Raw genomic sequence first — 15092 nt, forward strand, 5'->3', positions numbered from 1 at the left:
TCTTTGACAGGTCAAAAATCCTTTTATAACGTCAACATATTTTTCATAGTAGAGTAATTACTGTAAGATGGAGATCAAATAGCAATCCATCAGTGCATGCAAAGTTTAATTAGTTGATGTATTCGGAATCATAAATTACAGGCTTACTTCATTCAGGTTGTCATGCTGATTTTTTCTTGCTGGAATCAGTCGTAGGTCAACTATCGGTGCTTGAAGCCAATGCGGTGGGTGCGATCGTCGCAGGGTATCGAGCTTCATACTCTAGTAATCCCCATCGTGTGCTGTTCTATCAGGTTCTCTTCTCTCTTCCGAGTTCTCTCATTCATCAGCTTCACCATCAAGCACATGAAATCCTTCGTCGCACCCACCCTTGGCCTCCTCTCATCAGCCGCGTGTCACTGCACCAGAGCTGCCCCAGATGCAAGGAAACTTCATGTCTTGTTCAGATTAAAAGCTCGAAGAATCCATGGAGACCTCCTCGATTCTTCTCTGTCCAAACCAGAGGAGTCGTCACCGCACTCCTCTCCTCTCTTCTTCTTCTTCTTCTTCTTATCTGAGCTGCTGCATCCTATGCTTAATGTCAACTCGATCTCGCTTCCGTCATCAGGCCACGAGAACGAACCTTTCATGCTCCTCTTTTCCTTATCCTTGGTGGTCTTCTCGTCCATGCTCGTGGCTCCTCTGCAGGTGTACTCTTCGGCTGGCTGCTCGAGATCGAAGCCCGTGACGTGCTCACTCCATGGATTCAGAGAGCTGTACTCCGAGTTCAACTCGGGTGCAGACTGGTGCAGGTTACTGACATGAGAAGAGTGGCTGGTATCCGAGGTAGAAGCACTGCTCCAGATTCTGGTCCTGGCATCTGCTACTGCTACTACTGCTTCACTTGGAACGGTGTGGAGGCTCACCTGCTTCTCTCCCAGCTCGGCCATCAGCATCTTCTGAACTCCGTACACACGATGGAGTTCATGCACCTGCAACATCCAAGCCAACTCAAATCGAATCGTTTCAAGCATAGATAGGTATTAGCTTCACAAAAGACAGCAGAAACAGAGAATGCTTTTACCTGCTGCTTGAAGATTTCTTCATGCTTCAACATGGTATTCCTTAGAGAATCTGTGTCACAACAGTCAAGTTGTCTCTCCATCGAGGCCTTGAGCTGGTTCAGACCACCAACAACGCTTACCTTCAGTGATATGTTGTCAGATATGGCTCCAATATCTGAGCTTCTCAATCCTGCATTCACTACATTAAAGTTGGTCTTTTGCAAGGTGGTGAATAGGTTGTTCATCTGATGCAACTTTGTGCCCATTCCTGAGAAATCAAGAGAAATGGTTCATTTCACTGTCAGACAAAATGGTTGCAGTAAGGAAGACTCAGATGAGGAGACACAGAGAAAGGTGGTGTCAGGCTAACAGACAACCAAATCCTATCACCAATTGTATGTGTGTGTGTGTGTGTGAGAGAGAGAGTATCTATCCGGAGATTCACAAAAGCTCAATTTAGTAGCTTTCTCCTGATTTCTCCAAAAACAACTAATACTCAGATTACAGAAAATTCCAAAGAAAATAAAGAAAGATGGGGCAAAACTTTTTAGATGTCAAGTTACTCGACTTGAAGAAGAAGAAGAAGAAGAAGAAGAAGAAGAAGAAGAAGAAGAAGAATTCATATCCTGCTAATTCTTCAGAGAATCATGTTGCTATCAAAAGATTAGGACAAAATTAGGAAATCTAAGCCAAATCTCAAGCAGTTTGATCTATTTCAAAGAAGGTAATTATGATGATTGGCAAAGTACAAATGACATCTTATGGCAAACAACCATAAGAAAGCCATTTCTGAGGTGTCTTAGCCACTTTCTGGCCCACATAGAATTCAGTGCAGGAATGCAGTCGAGACATCTGACTCCTGCAAAATGTCAATACCATCATGGAACTTAGCAATCATAAAACCAGTCTTGGTTCCTTCATGCCCAAGCTTAAATGTAGGAGACAACATAAATAAGCACCGCATTCATGATCTGAATAGGGACACCATTAGCAGACTTCATCTTTTTACTGATCTGCAACAGATGTTGAACAGATATGTCTCTGATTATAATTATTATAAATGATAATTGTAGTTGCAGCAGATCACTCCTACAGAAGATCTTGAGATGTGAAGAACTCAAGAAAACTCCTTCAGATGAAAAGCATATATTGGGAGAGAAAACTCCTTCAGATCAGATCTCAATTCTTGTGTAACTGGAAAAAAGGAAACAAAAGATAAAATGCAATGAATACAAGTCAAGTCAGAAACCATCTTTTTTGAGCTCAGAATGTTCAAGAGATTTATATCAGATCATATGTGGTTTAATATCATCACCAATCAGAGGAGCAACTCAAGCTTTTCTTTCTGGCCAAAAAAAAAGAAAAGGTAGAATGGCAAAAAGAACAGTGAGATTCATTCAGTCTCACCACAATTTCAACATCCGAAAAGTTGGAAAAATTAAGACCAGATTTCAGCGAATACTAACAAAGAATTGAGAGCAGTGATGCAGTCTACAGGTAGCAGAAGAAGAAGAAGTAGAGAGTTTTCACCCGCAAGCTCCAATCCCAGTGCTTGTCGAGCATCTCCTTCCTACAAGACTTCCTCTCCTCCATTTATCATCCCCATGAACACCACATGAAATCTCGATCCGTGGCTAATCATCAGGGATATCCAAGAGAAGGGGAGTGGTGGCCTCACTCATCAGCTGGATATATGCAGCTCGGCAATTGCTTCCAGGAGCAGCAAAGGCTGCAGAAATCTAATGCGAGCTTGACAGGCTGTGGCGGACAAGGCAAGGTGAGATCAGGTACGGTGTTGTATCATATCCACAAGGGAGGATGGAAAGAGTCAGCCAACCAGAAACAGCATACGAATCCACATCTAACTCGTGTATGCAAGCCATTTAAGCAAGCATGTGAACGACAAACCAAGATGCTATGGTGGGCTACTCTGCTTCAGCTTCTCTCTCTCCACGCAAAGAACCAGAGATACCCCTGCATTTATCCTCACGGATAAGTGTGGGTGTTTTATCTGCTACGTTGGGTGTGCTATTCAGTCAATCACAGTGGTTAGAATTCTCGAATTGTCCTTTCAAAGCACGGTTTAATGGCTGAATCGGGTGAAAAGAGTGGCCTTTCTTTGCAATCGGAAGATATCAGATAAGATCAGCACGGTCTTAGCATCAAAGAAGTGATCTTTTTGGTTGAGTACAGAAAACAATGGTGCTTCGTACTGGATTCAATGATTGATATGGGCAAAAGGCAAGAGAGATTGCGTGCGTGAGCTGCTTTCTCGGAGAAAGGAGGATTCTTTCTCATGTCCAGATCAGAAAAATCCCACCTTGATCACGGTAGAAGGTAATAAACTTCATTCAACCTTGGGCACTGAATCGGTTCTTACCCATCGCCCACTTGCCGCAAGGTCAGAACGCAATGAGTACAAAGCTTGGCACAGAGATGTCCAATAAGAAAAAGGTAAGGGAACAAAGAAGAACAGCGGCAGCAGCAACAAATCCATCGCTTTCCTCCAAAAGCCGACAGACCAAAGCATATCTGTCATCCAAGGCCGTGAACTCATGTGCACGAAACCTTGACAACGGACTCATAGCGCTCCAGGAGAAGCCTAGTTTAATGAGAGAGCCCCTGTCTCGCTCCTCCCACGTTGGAGAAGCCCCACTTCTGGTGTCCTCTGGTGCTGCTTGCCGCACACATCTCAAGTCGTCTTCTTTCTTCCTTAACTATAATATCTGGCCACATCAATGGACGATGACCTCGTAACATGGCTGCTACAGTGGATTCATGCGGTACTCAGAGTCACAGTCCAAATGAACGAAAAGAATGGGAAAGAATCAAGCAAATTATTCATCCGAGCTTCTCGATGGACATTTGGAGATGTCATTTCCATTGGGATCGGATTCTTCCCTGATGGGAGAAGCCACGAGAACTGACATGATTCTCTGACTCGAACCGTATACCCACTCAAAAACTATTATGGGACAAGTGAATCAAGATGGATGATTCAGCCAACAGGAAGAGGTGTTCCCAGATTCAGATGACTGCATCTTGTGAAGGGAACACGATGATGGATGAAGGAGAGAGAGAGAGAGAGTTCATCCTGGTGATCAGATATTGGGAATCAAAAGCTATTCTGGTGATGTTTCTATCACAATATTTTCTGAATTAAAATCATAATTTTAAAATGAATGGATCAGATATTGGTAAGAAAATTTGAACATGAAATGGATGGATGGATGTTTGACTAAGTGTTTGATGTCAGACTGGGAAAAGAAGTTATTTCTCTCTCCACCCACCATGAGCTTGAATTCAGTGTATGACACATTAGAAATGTGCCAATCAAAGATGTCAATGATGCATCAGAAAAATATGTCAAACTTATTGGCAGCAATTAAATATATGTATGTATATCATCACAAAGTGAAATTTAAGATAACAACAATAATACTGATACTGATACATCTGCCAGATTGTGACTATTACTCAGTTGATACTATTTTGATACTTCTGTTCAAATTTTGTTTTCAAAATAAAAGCACAAAAAAAAAACTTCAATGTTGAATCAACTTAACTTCAGTCACAAGTCATTTGCATGATTTGATGATTCCCTCACTGTAAATTCCCTTGATATCAAATTGAGGACTGAGGTAGGAAACAAGAGTGAGGAAGATCACTTTTGTCCCACATACAACCTGTCTGGTTTATGGATCTTTTCCTGTTCATAATCTCATTTCTTTCTTATATTGTTTTGAGTTGGTATGGCAGGTGTGGACTAGTTGGTGAGATATAACAATTATGGTGGATAACATGAATCAGGACCAAGAAACTAAAGCCTCACAGTCTGCAATTTTCTGCTTCCAGATGACATCAGAGCCAAAAATTAAGCCAATGCTTGTGATATTTGAATGGATAGGAAACCACCAGTAGTAGATCAGCATGTTTGCCAATACAATCTTGGAATCAGAAATGAAGTTGTAGTGGCTGTTGAATGACAAAGACACATATGGTTGAAAATTTGGAGATTCTGTGAAGCTAAACCTTCACCCAATCTCAGTACTAAGTCTGTGAGATCCTGAGTCATCCAACATGCATGCCAGAGTTGACTGATCTACCATAATTGGTGGATTTTTTTGAACCAGCGGCAGATGCTATAGCATGAACAGATTTTGTGGGGTTGGACAAGCTGTAGGTTTCATCTATATCATGAGTAAAAGAGAAGGGAAATGCCAAGTGCCAATCGTACATGGACAGCTGATGGGATCAGACAAAGGCATGTGGACATGATTCAACATCATGCTCTGGTATTCAATCAAGATTTCATCAAATGTTTTGTCCTCTAGCAGTGGCAAGTTTCATGGTGGGTCAGCAGGCCATGAAGGTTACATCAGACTGTGTCACAGGGATTTAAATATGACCACAAGGTTGGCACATCTTGAAGAGAGATGTGTGCCACCATGTGAAATATGGATGTGAAACTTCAAGCTACTTTGGACAGGCACTTGAAGAGAAGTTATATCAAGCACTGTGTTTTAAGAGGACAACTCTCTCTGTCCACTTGAGGAGACATGGTCCCCCTGTCAAGCATGCACCAAAGATAATAAATGATCACAAAAGGAGGATGGAAATGTGCACAAGGGTATCCAAGGCCTCACACACTGCATGATGAAGGAATGTTGTCATCTTTCCTGAGATGATTAAGATATATAATGATCACAGAGGAGGATGGAAATGTGCACAAGGGTATCCAAGGCCTCACACACTGTATGATGAAGGAATGTTGTTATCTTTCTTAGGATGATTACCTTGCAATGCCATTTCATTGGAGGTCACCAATGATTAAGGAACTCATCACCTCTCATTCACATCAAACCTGCTCCAATTAACAAATGCAAATGATGAGCTATATTATTTTTCTGTACTCTGTTTTTTGTTCTATAGCTGCAGATCTTCTTCTTCTTAAGGACACTGAGACAATCAAATGATTGTCTCTGTTGTTGAGGAAGATTCAACCCAGTGTCTGGAACACAAATATCATGTGATGGCCTGTTGAACCATTCAAAGCTCCTGTAATGTTGTGTCCTCGTTCAATGGCCTGATCATTGTCTGCTAGTAGTGTATTCTGCAGTGGGAGAGTTGCATTGATGTCCAATCTACTGCATATGATCCAGTCACGCATCCCACAGATTGGTGAAGAAGAAGAAGAAGAAGAAGAAGAGGGATCCCATCACCATCTTCTTGCTACTGTTGACAGGGATGTAGCATCTAATGGTTGAAGAGACATATCACATCTGGTTCTTGGATCATTGTGCGCCAGTATAGTATGCCATGTGTCTTGACTGCTGCTCTAGTTTTCGTGGCTCTCACAGCTTCAAGTGTACAGCCTTGATGCCACATGTGAGAGAGATTCGATAGAGTCAGACCTATCACTTGCCATGAATCATGGCATGTCAGCAACCTTGATTCAAATCAGAGCAATCAGTACAGAGAGATCAGTTCATGTGAGTCTTCATTCTCCACAATTACAGTTCATCACTTCACTCGATGATCAAATGTTGGTCGATTGTCATGGAAGAGGTGAAAGTTAGGAGGGAGTCTTCGAGGGTGGGGATGAAGATGAACATGAGGTGGTTGAAGGGATTGGGATTGAGGTGTGAGAGGGCATGTGGAGAAGCTTAGGATGAAGATTCATGTGAAGGCACATCAATTCCCACCCACCTTCCATGAATCTGATTTGACACAATAGATATAAAAGCTAGAAGACAATATAATAAGCATATTAGAAGGAATCATACATAGGCAAATGGTGTGATGTGAAGTGCCCCTGTCACATCCTTCCTTGGCTCTTATTCTGGTCCCCCTTACTGCTCTACAATATCTCCTTTTCTTATCCCATGTTTTCTGGAGATACTGATATAAATGGCTGATGCCTTTTTATACACATAATGCAATTTTTTGATCAATATATTGAGATCTCTTTACAATAACAGCATGAGATGTGAGAAAGCTTAATGTAGCAATGGAAGAAAGCAGGAAGCAGGAGGAAGAAAAAGAAGAAGAAGAGAGATAAAACACAGTGCTTAAGGAAAGATAAAACACTCAATTACCACAAACCTCATCTATAGATAATGGTGGAAGAAATTTTCATTTTGTTAGAAGAGTTCAATGATAGAGGAGTTTGTGTGTAACTGAATGCACAAAGCACTTATCCCTGCTCACAATTATACAGCAGGGATCATAGAAGGCTAGGATCTTCTTCATGTCCATGTATCTGAATGTAATTTGAAGTCATGTCAGAATGAGTAGGATTATGGATAGTTGGAGCTTTTGTTTATGTGCAATAGAAATACATTTCCAAGGAAAGAGATTGGAGTAGGAATTCTTCAATCTTATCACTGAACACCACATCATTTGTTTAGTCAATCAAATAAGAGAACAGATTTCCATGTTAGCAATTGCCTCCTGTGATCAGTTAATATGACTTCTTGCAAAGAGGAAAACTGAGAATCTGAGCTCACTTGAAGCTGCTAAGTTCATTCTTATGATCATTCTCTCACTGCTCTGACCATTTGATCTCTGTTATCTGTATTCTAACATTGCAGCAGCAGCTCTGCTCATTGGAGTCTATATCACAAATCACTTTTTATCTGTAAAAGAAAATTTGTCTGTACTATTAAGCAAAATAGTATTGTGTGGATATCAAGCTATATATTCCCATATTAGTTAGTAGTACTAATTCAGACTGGTTGATACTGGCTGATTAAAATGCTTAGAACTGATGAAATGGATTTGTTTGTGCTTGAGTAGTTCCCTGGGAACCTGAAACAGGATGTCATCTAAGCTGCTTAGATGAACACTGAGGAAGTCCAATTGGTCACAATTGGATCACCACACTTTCCAGCTTCATGGTTTGATGGCACACCAATAAGACTCCAACATTCTCCCTCCAAAGCACCAACTCATGAGACTCCACTTCCTTCTCTGGAATGACAATCCCAAGGCTGATGCATACTTTCCATCTTCTATCACCAAATGCACTTCCTAGAGTTGGGACTCCACCAGCCCACAGACTAAATGTGATGAGTGCAGAATTACTATTACATGATCGACAACTCGTAGAGAGGAAGGAGTAGTGGTCGTCGGAAGTGCAGTTGTTTTCTGCAAGCAGTACACTCCACCGAAGAGAAGCAACAGTAGCAGGAAGAATACTGTGACCCCCGCAGGTTTAATGGAGAAGTCGTCTCCACACGCCTTATACGGTCTCTCTCTCTCTCTCTCTCTCCGCCTCTTGTTCACGATCCGTGTTGGTGGTAATTACTACTCCGAAGCTTCTCAAGACAGCGCATGATAGAGAGAGCTAATGTGACGGAAGGAATTGAATGGCAATGGAATGAAGCCTTCTTCCCTCTTTCCACATTCACAATCTGCAAGAATCGAGAACATGCGTGTTGTTTTTTCTTCAGATATGGGCTGCCTTCTTTTTCTCTTTAGTTCTACGCCTGCAAGTGAATTGAAGATACATTAATGCGGTTTGGTGGAGTCACTCTTTGGCTCTTGTTGGCTTCCTCTCTCGCCTCTCCTCGCTTGCTTCTACCACTCTGTGGGCGTAGTAAAGCAGCATTAGGTGCAGGCATATCCCAGAGGACATGAAGAAGAGATGGGCTTTGACTGCTCTGGCCACCTGCTTAATTCTAGTCGCCGATGGGATCTGTTCGCATGGGTTCGCTGGAGATGTCGAGAGGAAGCCCGGTCATGGAGCGGAAGCTGGGAAGAGACCGGCGGGCGAGTCGGCTGTCCGGGTTGCCAACGTTGGCCTCCACAGGTGTCGGTCGAAGAAGATTGATCTCTGTGGCTGTGTTGGTCGAGCCAAGCAGAACGACAGCCGAGTTGGCGACGACAAGCGCGCCGTGCCTACTGGCCCGAACTCCTTACACAACAGATGAAGGAAGAAGCATCAAAGCGTGGTCGATCGGACAGAAAGAGAAGGAAGAAGAACAAGTGCAGCTGCTCTTCTGCTATTTCCTCCTTCCTCGAGTGTTTGGTTTCCTCTTTCTTCGTGTTTTCTGACCTAATCAAACTGTAGAGTGGGTTTAAGATAGATAATTGACAAGTTGTGTAGTCAACTCTGTCTAATATTTCTTATTTTACATGCAGTTGTTGTAAGATACATAAATGCATACTTATTTTACGAGGAATTTGGAGTGACAAATAAATATATTTATGCTCAAAAGCAAAGAAGGATCAAAATGATCAGAGCATGCAATTTCATCCCTCAGGTTGACTTCTCATTCAGTAATAATATGATGTTGCATCTTCTTCTTTTACATTTCATTTCCTTGTTGTCTTTTTTCCATGAGTGAGGAGACTAAGCTCACTCCTGTTGCAGGAAGCATCAACACATACAGCACACTGCATTTTGTCAAACCACATCTAAAGAAGGATATGAAATGGACAAAAGTACTGAGAATTTGTTTAGCTGACTTGTATAGAATTGGTTTACCACATCAGCTTTAGACCAAGCCACTGAAGTCCCACCATGTTGGCTCAAGAACATGGACTTGTAGGTGTGAGCTAATGAGAAGATCTTGCCATGTCCCAACTTAATTAATTGTTGCAGACAACTCGGAGAAAGAAAGAGAGAGGGAGGTCTTGAAATCCATAATATGATGTGAGCAGCTGCTGTGTACTCATGACATGACATGCTACAGTTACTACATGACTCAGGTCTGGATGGAGAAGATGACAATGATTTCACCATCATATTGTGATGGACCTGCATGTTGGTCTGTGGATTCAATTAATTGTATATGATGCATATTAGCAACTGACCTATATTATTGTAGGCATACCAAAATCCTGGTGATAGGTTTGGACCATTGGCAAACACTTTCGATGTCACAGCTCCTCTGTGAATGGCAAAAGACAGGCATGGATGAGGGCAGCCTCTGTGATCTGCTTTTGTCTGCTGCATCCACATCTTCTCAGAGCACCTGTCAAATAGTTAAACAGGGATATGTATCAGCTTTACATTACAAACATAGACACATCACCAACCACACCAAGGAACCAATGGAGACATGTCTGTGTTTTGGACCTCCATAATTCAGATGGACAGTGAACTGAGCAGAAAGGATATCTTTTGATCTGTTTTGTTGGGTTCATAGGTATGGCTGAGGCATGTATGGCTCTCAGAATCTGATGCTTTAAGGGATTTTGTTGCCTTGCCTCAGAAAAAATTAAGTGGAGAGAACAAAGGTGGTAGAGACAATAGCCATGGAGGTCAGTTTGGTGGCCTTCTGCTGCCACCCCTCATAGATACATAAAGATCTAAGCATGACCACCACCATGTTCTCCTCCAGCTGCTCCAATTATTCAAATCTCTCTTCTCCTTCCTCCATGTATATATAACATTGCCCAGCTCCCAAGAGATCATTCCTTCAAGTTTCCTTGAGCCACCAACATGAAGAAACTTGTCGGTTTGATGATCCCATGTCTTCTAATACTTACACTCCTTGTTTCTTACAATCTATCTACTTGTACCTCTCCCTCCCAGTCCTCAGCAGTAGAAGGCCAAAATCTCCGCAGGCTGATAGGGAAGGAGCTCGTCTTCTCAGCAAGAAACACTGAGGTCAGTTAACAGATCTTCTTATGGTCCTGCAAAGAAGAAAGATCATTTTTTTCTGCTTGCATTTGATGTAGATAACTCAAGGGAAAGAGAAACCTGAGATCGAGATCGATCCGATAGGCGTTCGGCACAAAGATGAAGAGGAAGGTATGGTTTACAATGCGGATTATCGTGGAGTGACAACCCATCCTTCTCCATTACCCAAGCATCCTAAACCATAGCTTGCTCACGAGCCTTACATAAACATGTTTTGTTCATCACACAAATATGAAATAGTATGTGCTTCACTGTTGGAATATGTTGCAACACGGAGGAATCTTCAGGTCCAAAGAAGATCCCTCGACCATGCTATCAGTAAGATCACAAGTGCAAATATAGATGTCATCCAGTAGGATTCCAGCACGCAGCACAGTCTCAGAAGCATTTAACCAAACAACTTAAGCGCGCACACACGAGAAACCATTTCTGAGACCATTTAAGGCAGAGAAACCAACCAAACTTAAAATGCGTGTTGGAGATTATACACAACAGTAATCGGCACAAGAAGAATCGAAGGGGAGAAATGGTGCTGAATGGAATCATGAATAACCTGACTTGTTCACATGAAATTGGTGACGAAAATATAGAGAGAGAAATTTCCATATCCACCAAAGAACATGATGAGAAAGATAAGAAAAGAAACCTTATTAGATTAGCCTCAAATCTTCATTCAAACTTTAATATATACCTTTAAATAAAAATATGATATATATATATATATATTATAATATAAAATTATTTGAATGATATTTTAGTCCAAAAACAAAAGCCCTCTTTGGATCGCATCTGACGAATCGTAATGGATTTTCCTATTTCCATAATTGCCCATCGAAGTACCACGCAATGGCAAGAGTCGTATTGAAATCGACTTGGGGTAGAATTGTAAATAAACGATGCATTGCACTTGATGCCCCCCAACAATCCTATATATACCCTCGCGTCCTTTAGGGTTCCGAATACATCATTTCTCCTGCCGCCTTCACGGTCTCGTTCTTGTTTCAGCTTCCTTTTGTTTCGCTCCATCTGCTTTGAGACGACAGAAAACAAAGGTTCGCTCATCGTAAGGGTCTCTCTTCTCTGCCGGCACTTCAATCTCCGCTGATCTTTGTCGATCTCTTAGTTCTTCTTATTTGTTTTCGATCATTTATTTTCCGTTTTTGCTTGAGTTGGGGACGATGTTGTGTTGCGATGATAATAAAGCAAGAACCAAATCGACAGCGTTTTCCGATGGGAAAACGTTTCGTGGGACGGGAATTTGTTCCTGAGCGGTTACATGAGCAGCAAACGAACCCCCATTGTTTCTGTTTCGTTCTTTTGTGGGTGTGTGTGTGTGTTTCTGTTTCGGGAAACGATTTACGGTGGCGTGGTGGTTTTTGCTTTTCGATGAACTTGTTTTCGCTGCTGGTGATGGCACAGTAACACCTTCTTCTCGGTTGATTAGATGATCTCCTTGGCTTTCTCTTCCTCTGTCAGTTTAGAATGTGAAGAGACTGCAAGGATTTGGAATTCCAGACATCTATAAACACTTCTCCTTGGATTTCTCTTCCTCTGTCAATTTAGAATGTGAAGAGACTGAAAGGATTAGGAATTCCGGACATCTATAAACACTTCTCATTTTGGATCTTTTTCTTGATTGATCCGGATCACGAGATTCGATTGTTTTGAATTTTGAATGAATGATACTAGATTTTTCTTAATGGACGAATCCAGGAAAAAGTTCCTTATTATTATTATTATTATTTTGTCGGAGGTTCTCTTCTTTCTTTTTATTGGTTATTTTATGAAGCAGACTAGAAGAATATTTGTAGTCACTCTGTGCATCGATCCAAATAAAAGATATTATAAAGAATATAACAAAGAGACCATCCATTCAGAACTATGAAAATTTTATCTCATCGGAAAAACCAAAAGTAGTTTTTTTGAAAAATTCGTCCTTGTTAAATTTTATAAAATAAGATTAAATTGCAATGTCAAATCATATCTCTAAAAGAATCAAAAGCAAAATTTAAGATATATATATATATATATATATATATATATTGATTTTGGAAATTTATTATCAATCTACTAGGAGAAAATTTGCTCTTTAAAAGATGATTTAGAAGTCTCTCAATGCTTTCCAATCTTTTATCCTTCTCTTAGATCGTTCGAAAATCTTTGTATCAATGTTGATGGTTACACTTTCGTTAATATTTTTGTTAATGTTGTATGATCTTTTATTCTTTCATCAAAGGTGTATATGGATATAAATAAGTATTACATTAAATATTTTTTGTAAAGATTTGTTTTATGATATTTTTTAAATTTATTTTTTATGTCTTTGTCGAAATTTTTTATTTTTGATTTTTATTGAATTTTTATTTTTTTAATTGAAATGTATCTTTTGATTTTTATGTATTTTTTTATTGTTAATGAGTAGTGGAATTTTGATTTCCTAATATTGTTTTAACTTGTTAGTAACTTGATATTGGTCTTGGGATAATTGAGTGTTCACCTCAATAATTGGGATAATTGAGTCTTAGCGTCTTTAGCAAGTTTTTGTTTTCAATAGCTTAGTGTTCATCTCCCTTTTTCTCTTTGAAAATTTGTAAGAGTGTGAACCATTTATAAAATGTTGTAAGAGGACTATTTATCTTTTCTATTGAAAGTGATTTGCTAGTGAAAGTTGGGAGCTTTTTCAAAGAAGGTTTCTAAGTGGATATAAGTTATTTTGATCGAATCATTTTAAATTCGTGTGTTCTTTGAATGTGTGAATTTTTACTTTTTTGAAATTATTATTTACACTACTGTTAGTTTTCGATTTTTATCTACTCAAGTTACTATCGAAACGAAATCTCCTTATATTTTTATTGATTTTTGTATATTTCTTAGATATTTTTTTAAATAAGAGAATTGTGATATTTAGTTTTATTTGTTCTCTTATAGTAAATGTTATTTTATTTTGTTTTCTCTTGAAATTCATGTATTAAACTAGTTATTAATTTTCATCTCTTACTCACACTTTCGAATTGATCGAAGTGTTTTAGTTATTGAAATTAATCTCATTGTCATCGAAATTCTTGAATGTAAAAAGTTTTATTTGAAAAAAATAAAATTTTATCTTCGATGATTTTGGTCACTTTTAGAATTATATCGTCTTTATCATTTTCAATGTTTTGTCTTTTGAATAAAAAAAGAATAATAGCAGATATCGTTATTTTATTCTTTCATCGAGCATTATTAAATCGACTTGAAGGTTTTTAGCTTTTGTTCTTTAGTTTTATTCTTTCATCGAGCATCATTTTCAATATTTTCTCTTTAATTTTTTATTATCTTAATAAGAAACTCGTTAACATTGATCTTACAGAGTTTTTTTAGCTTTTGTTCTTTAGTTTTATTTTCATGATCATAATTTCTGAGTAAGAGATTAGTCAGTTCATGAAAGTCTTCTCTCTAGAATATCATAATGTTGTCATATCTATTAATTTATTTCTTATCATCTTATATTCATATTTGTGGCACTTCTTTGAATCTCTCCTTTCTTATCATTATTATTTCCTCTTCTCTTTCCATTATCTGCTGTAATATTTTTATGTTTTTTGAATAATTTTTTTTATCAATTGAAAGATTGATAACTTGTTGGATTCTCTTAAACAAATATAAGTCATAGAGTAGTTTACTTTTTTTTTTCTTAAACAAATACGATTATACCTCAATATGATTAAATTCTTATATGAACTCACTAGTACTTTCACTCAAAATATCCAATGATGATATACATCTTTTATATGTTACTGATCATGTTCACAATCTTACTAATGTTGTATGAGCTTTAGTACCTCAATCGAATATGATAGGGAAAATGATGGCATTGTCAACTCCTCAATGATCGGGCCAAGACCCATTATGGTAGAAGCCGTTACGGCATATCAATACTCTCGCTACGATAGTCGAGTCAAAACTCGCTACAACGAATCAATACTCTTGCTATGGTGGAAGCTGCTGTTACGACGGATCAATACTTTCGCTACGACGATCGAGCCAAGGCCCGCCCCAATGGAGTCCCAAGCCGGTGCCTTCTCCTAGGAGCAACAAACGAAGAGCTTGTTGCTTGCCTCCTAAAGTGGAAGGGGAGGTAAATGAAGAAGAAACAATCTCTTAAAGCGGAATGGGGAGGTAAAAACAAATAGAGAAGAAATTCTCCTGAAGTGAAAGGGAGAGATAAGAGAAAAACGAAGAAAAAGAAAAGACCTACCAAAGCAAATCTGCCACGACGGACCAGACTCTTGCTATGATGGTCGAGACAAGACCTACCACAACAGACCTATACTTTCGCTACAATGGTAGAGGCAAGACCCACCACGGTTGACTCATACTACGGCGATCGAGGTAAAACCCATCACGACAAACCCATA

At 39.5% G+C, this 15092-nt stretch overlaps 1 protein-coding gene and 1 long non-coding RNA gene across 3 annotated transcripts; one reads left to right on the forward strand and one right to left on the reverse strand.

Moving 5' to 3' along the window:
* Positions 1-57: 57 nt before the first annotated feature.
* On the reverse strand, positions 58-3116 carry LOC135673054 (uncharacterized). 2 transcript variants are annotated; one of them, XM_065181750.1, is made up of 3 exons: positions 2510-3116; positions 1064-1311; positions 58-971 (listed from the first exon to the last, which is right to left on the reverse strand). In XM_065181750.1, exons 2-3 carry the CDS (start codon positions 1307-1309, stop codon positions 432-434), a joined length of 786 nt encoding a protein of 261 aa, XP_065037822.1. In that variant the 5' UTR covers positions 1310-1311; positions 2510-3116; the 3' UTR covers positions 58-431. The 2 variants fall into 2 exon arrangements, with proteins under 2 accessions (XP_065037822.1, XP_065037821.1); XM_065181749.1 differs by having other exon boundaries at positions 2574-3106.
* A 7209-nt stretch (positions 3117-10325) lies between these two features.
* LOC108952800 (uncharacterized) lies at positions 10326-12395 on the forward strand. The gene is made up of 2 exons (XR_001977943.2): positions 10326-10662; positions 10734-12395. It is a non-coding gene; the product is annotated as an uncharacterized LOC108952800 (long non-coding RNA).
* The last annotated feature ends 2697 nt before the right edge of the window (positions 12396-15092 follow it).

The sequence above is a fragment of the Musa acuminata genome, chromosome BXJ1-5 (genome assembly GCF_036884655.1).
Source record: "Musa acuminata AAA Group cultivar baxijiao chromosome BXJ1-5, Cavendish_Baxijiao_AAA, whole genome shotgun sequence".
NCBI lineage: Eukaryota > Viridiplantae > Streptophyta > Magnoliopsida > Zingiberales > Musaceae > Musa > Musa acuminata.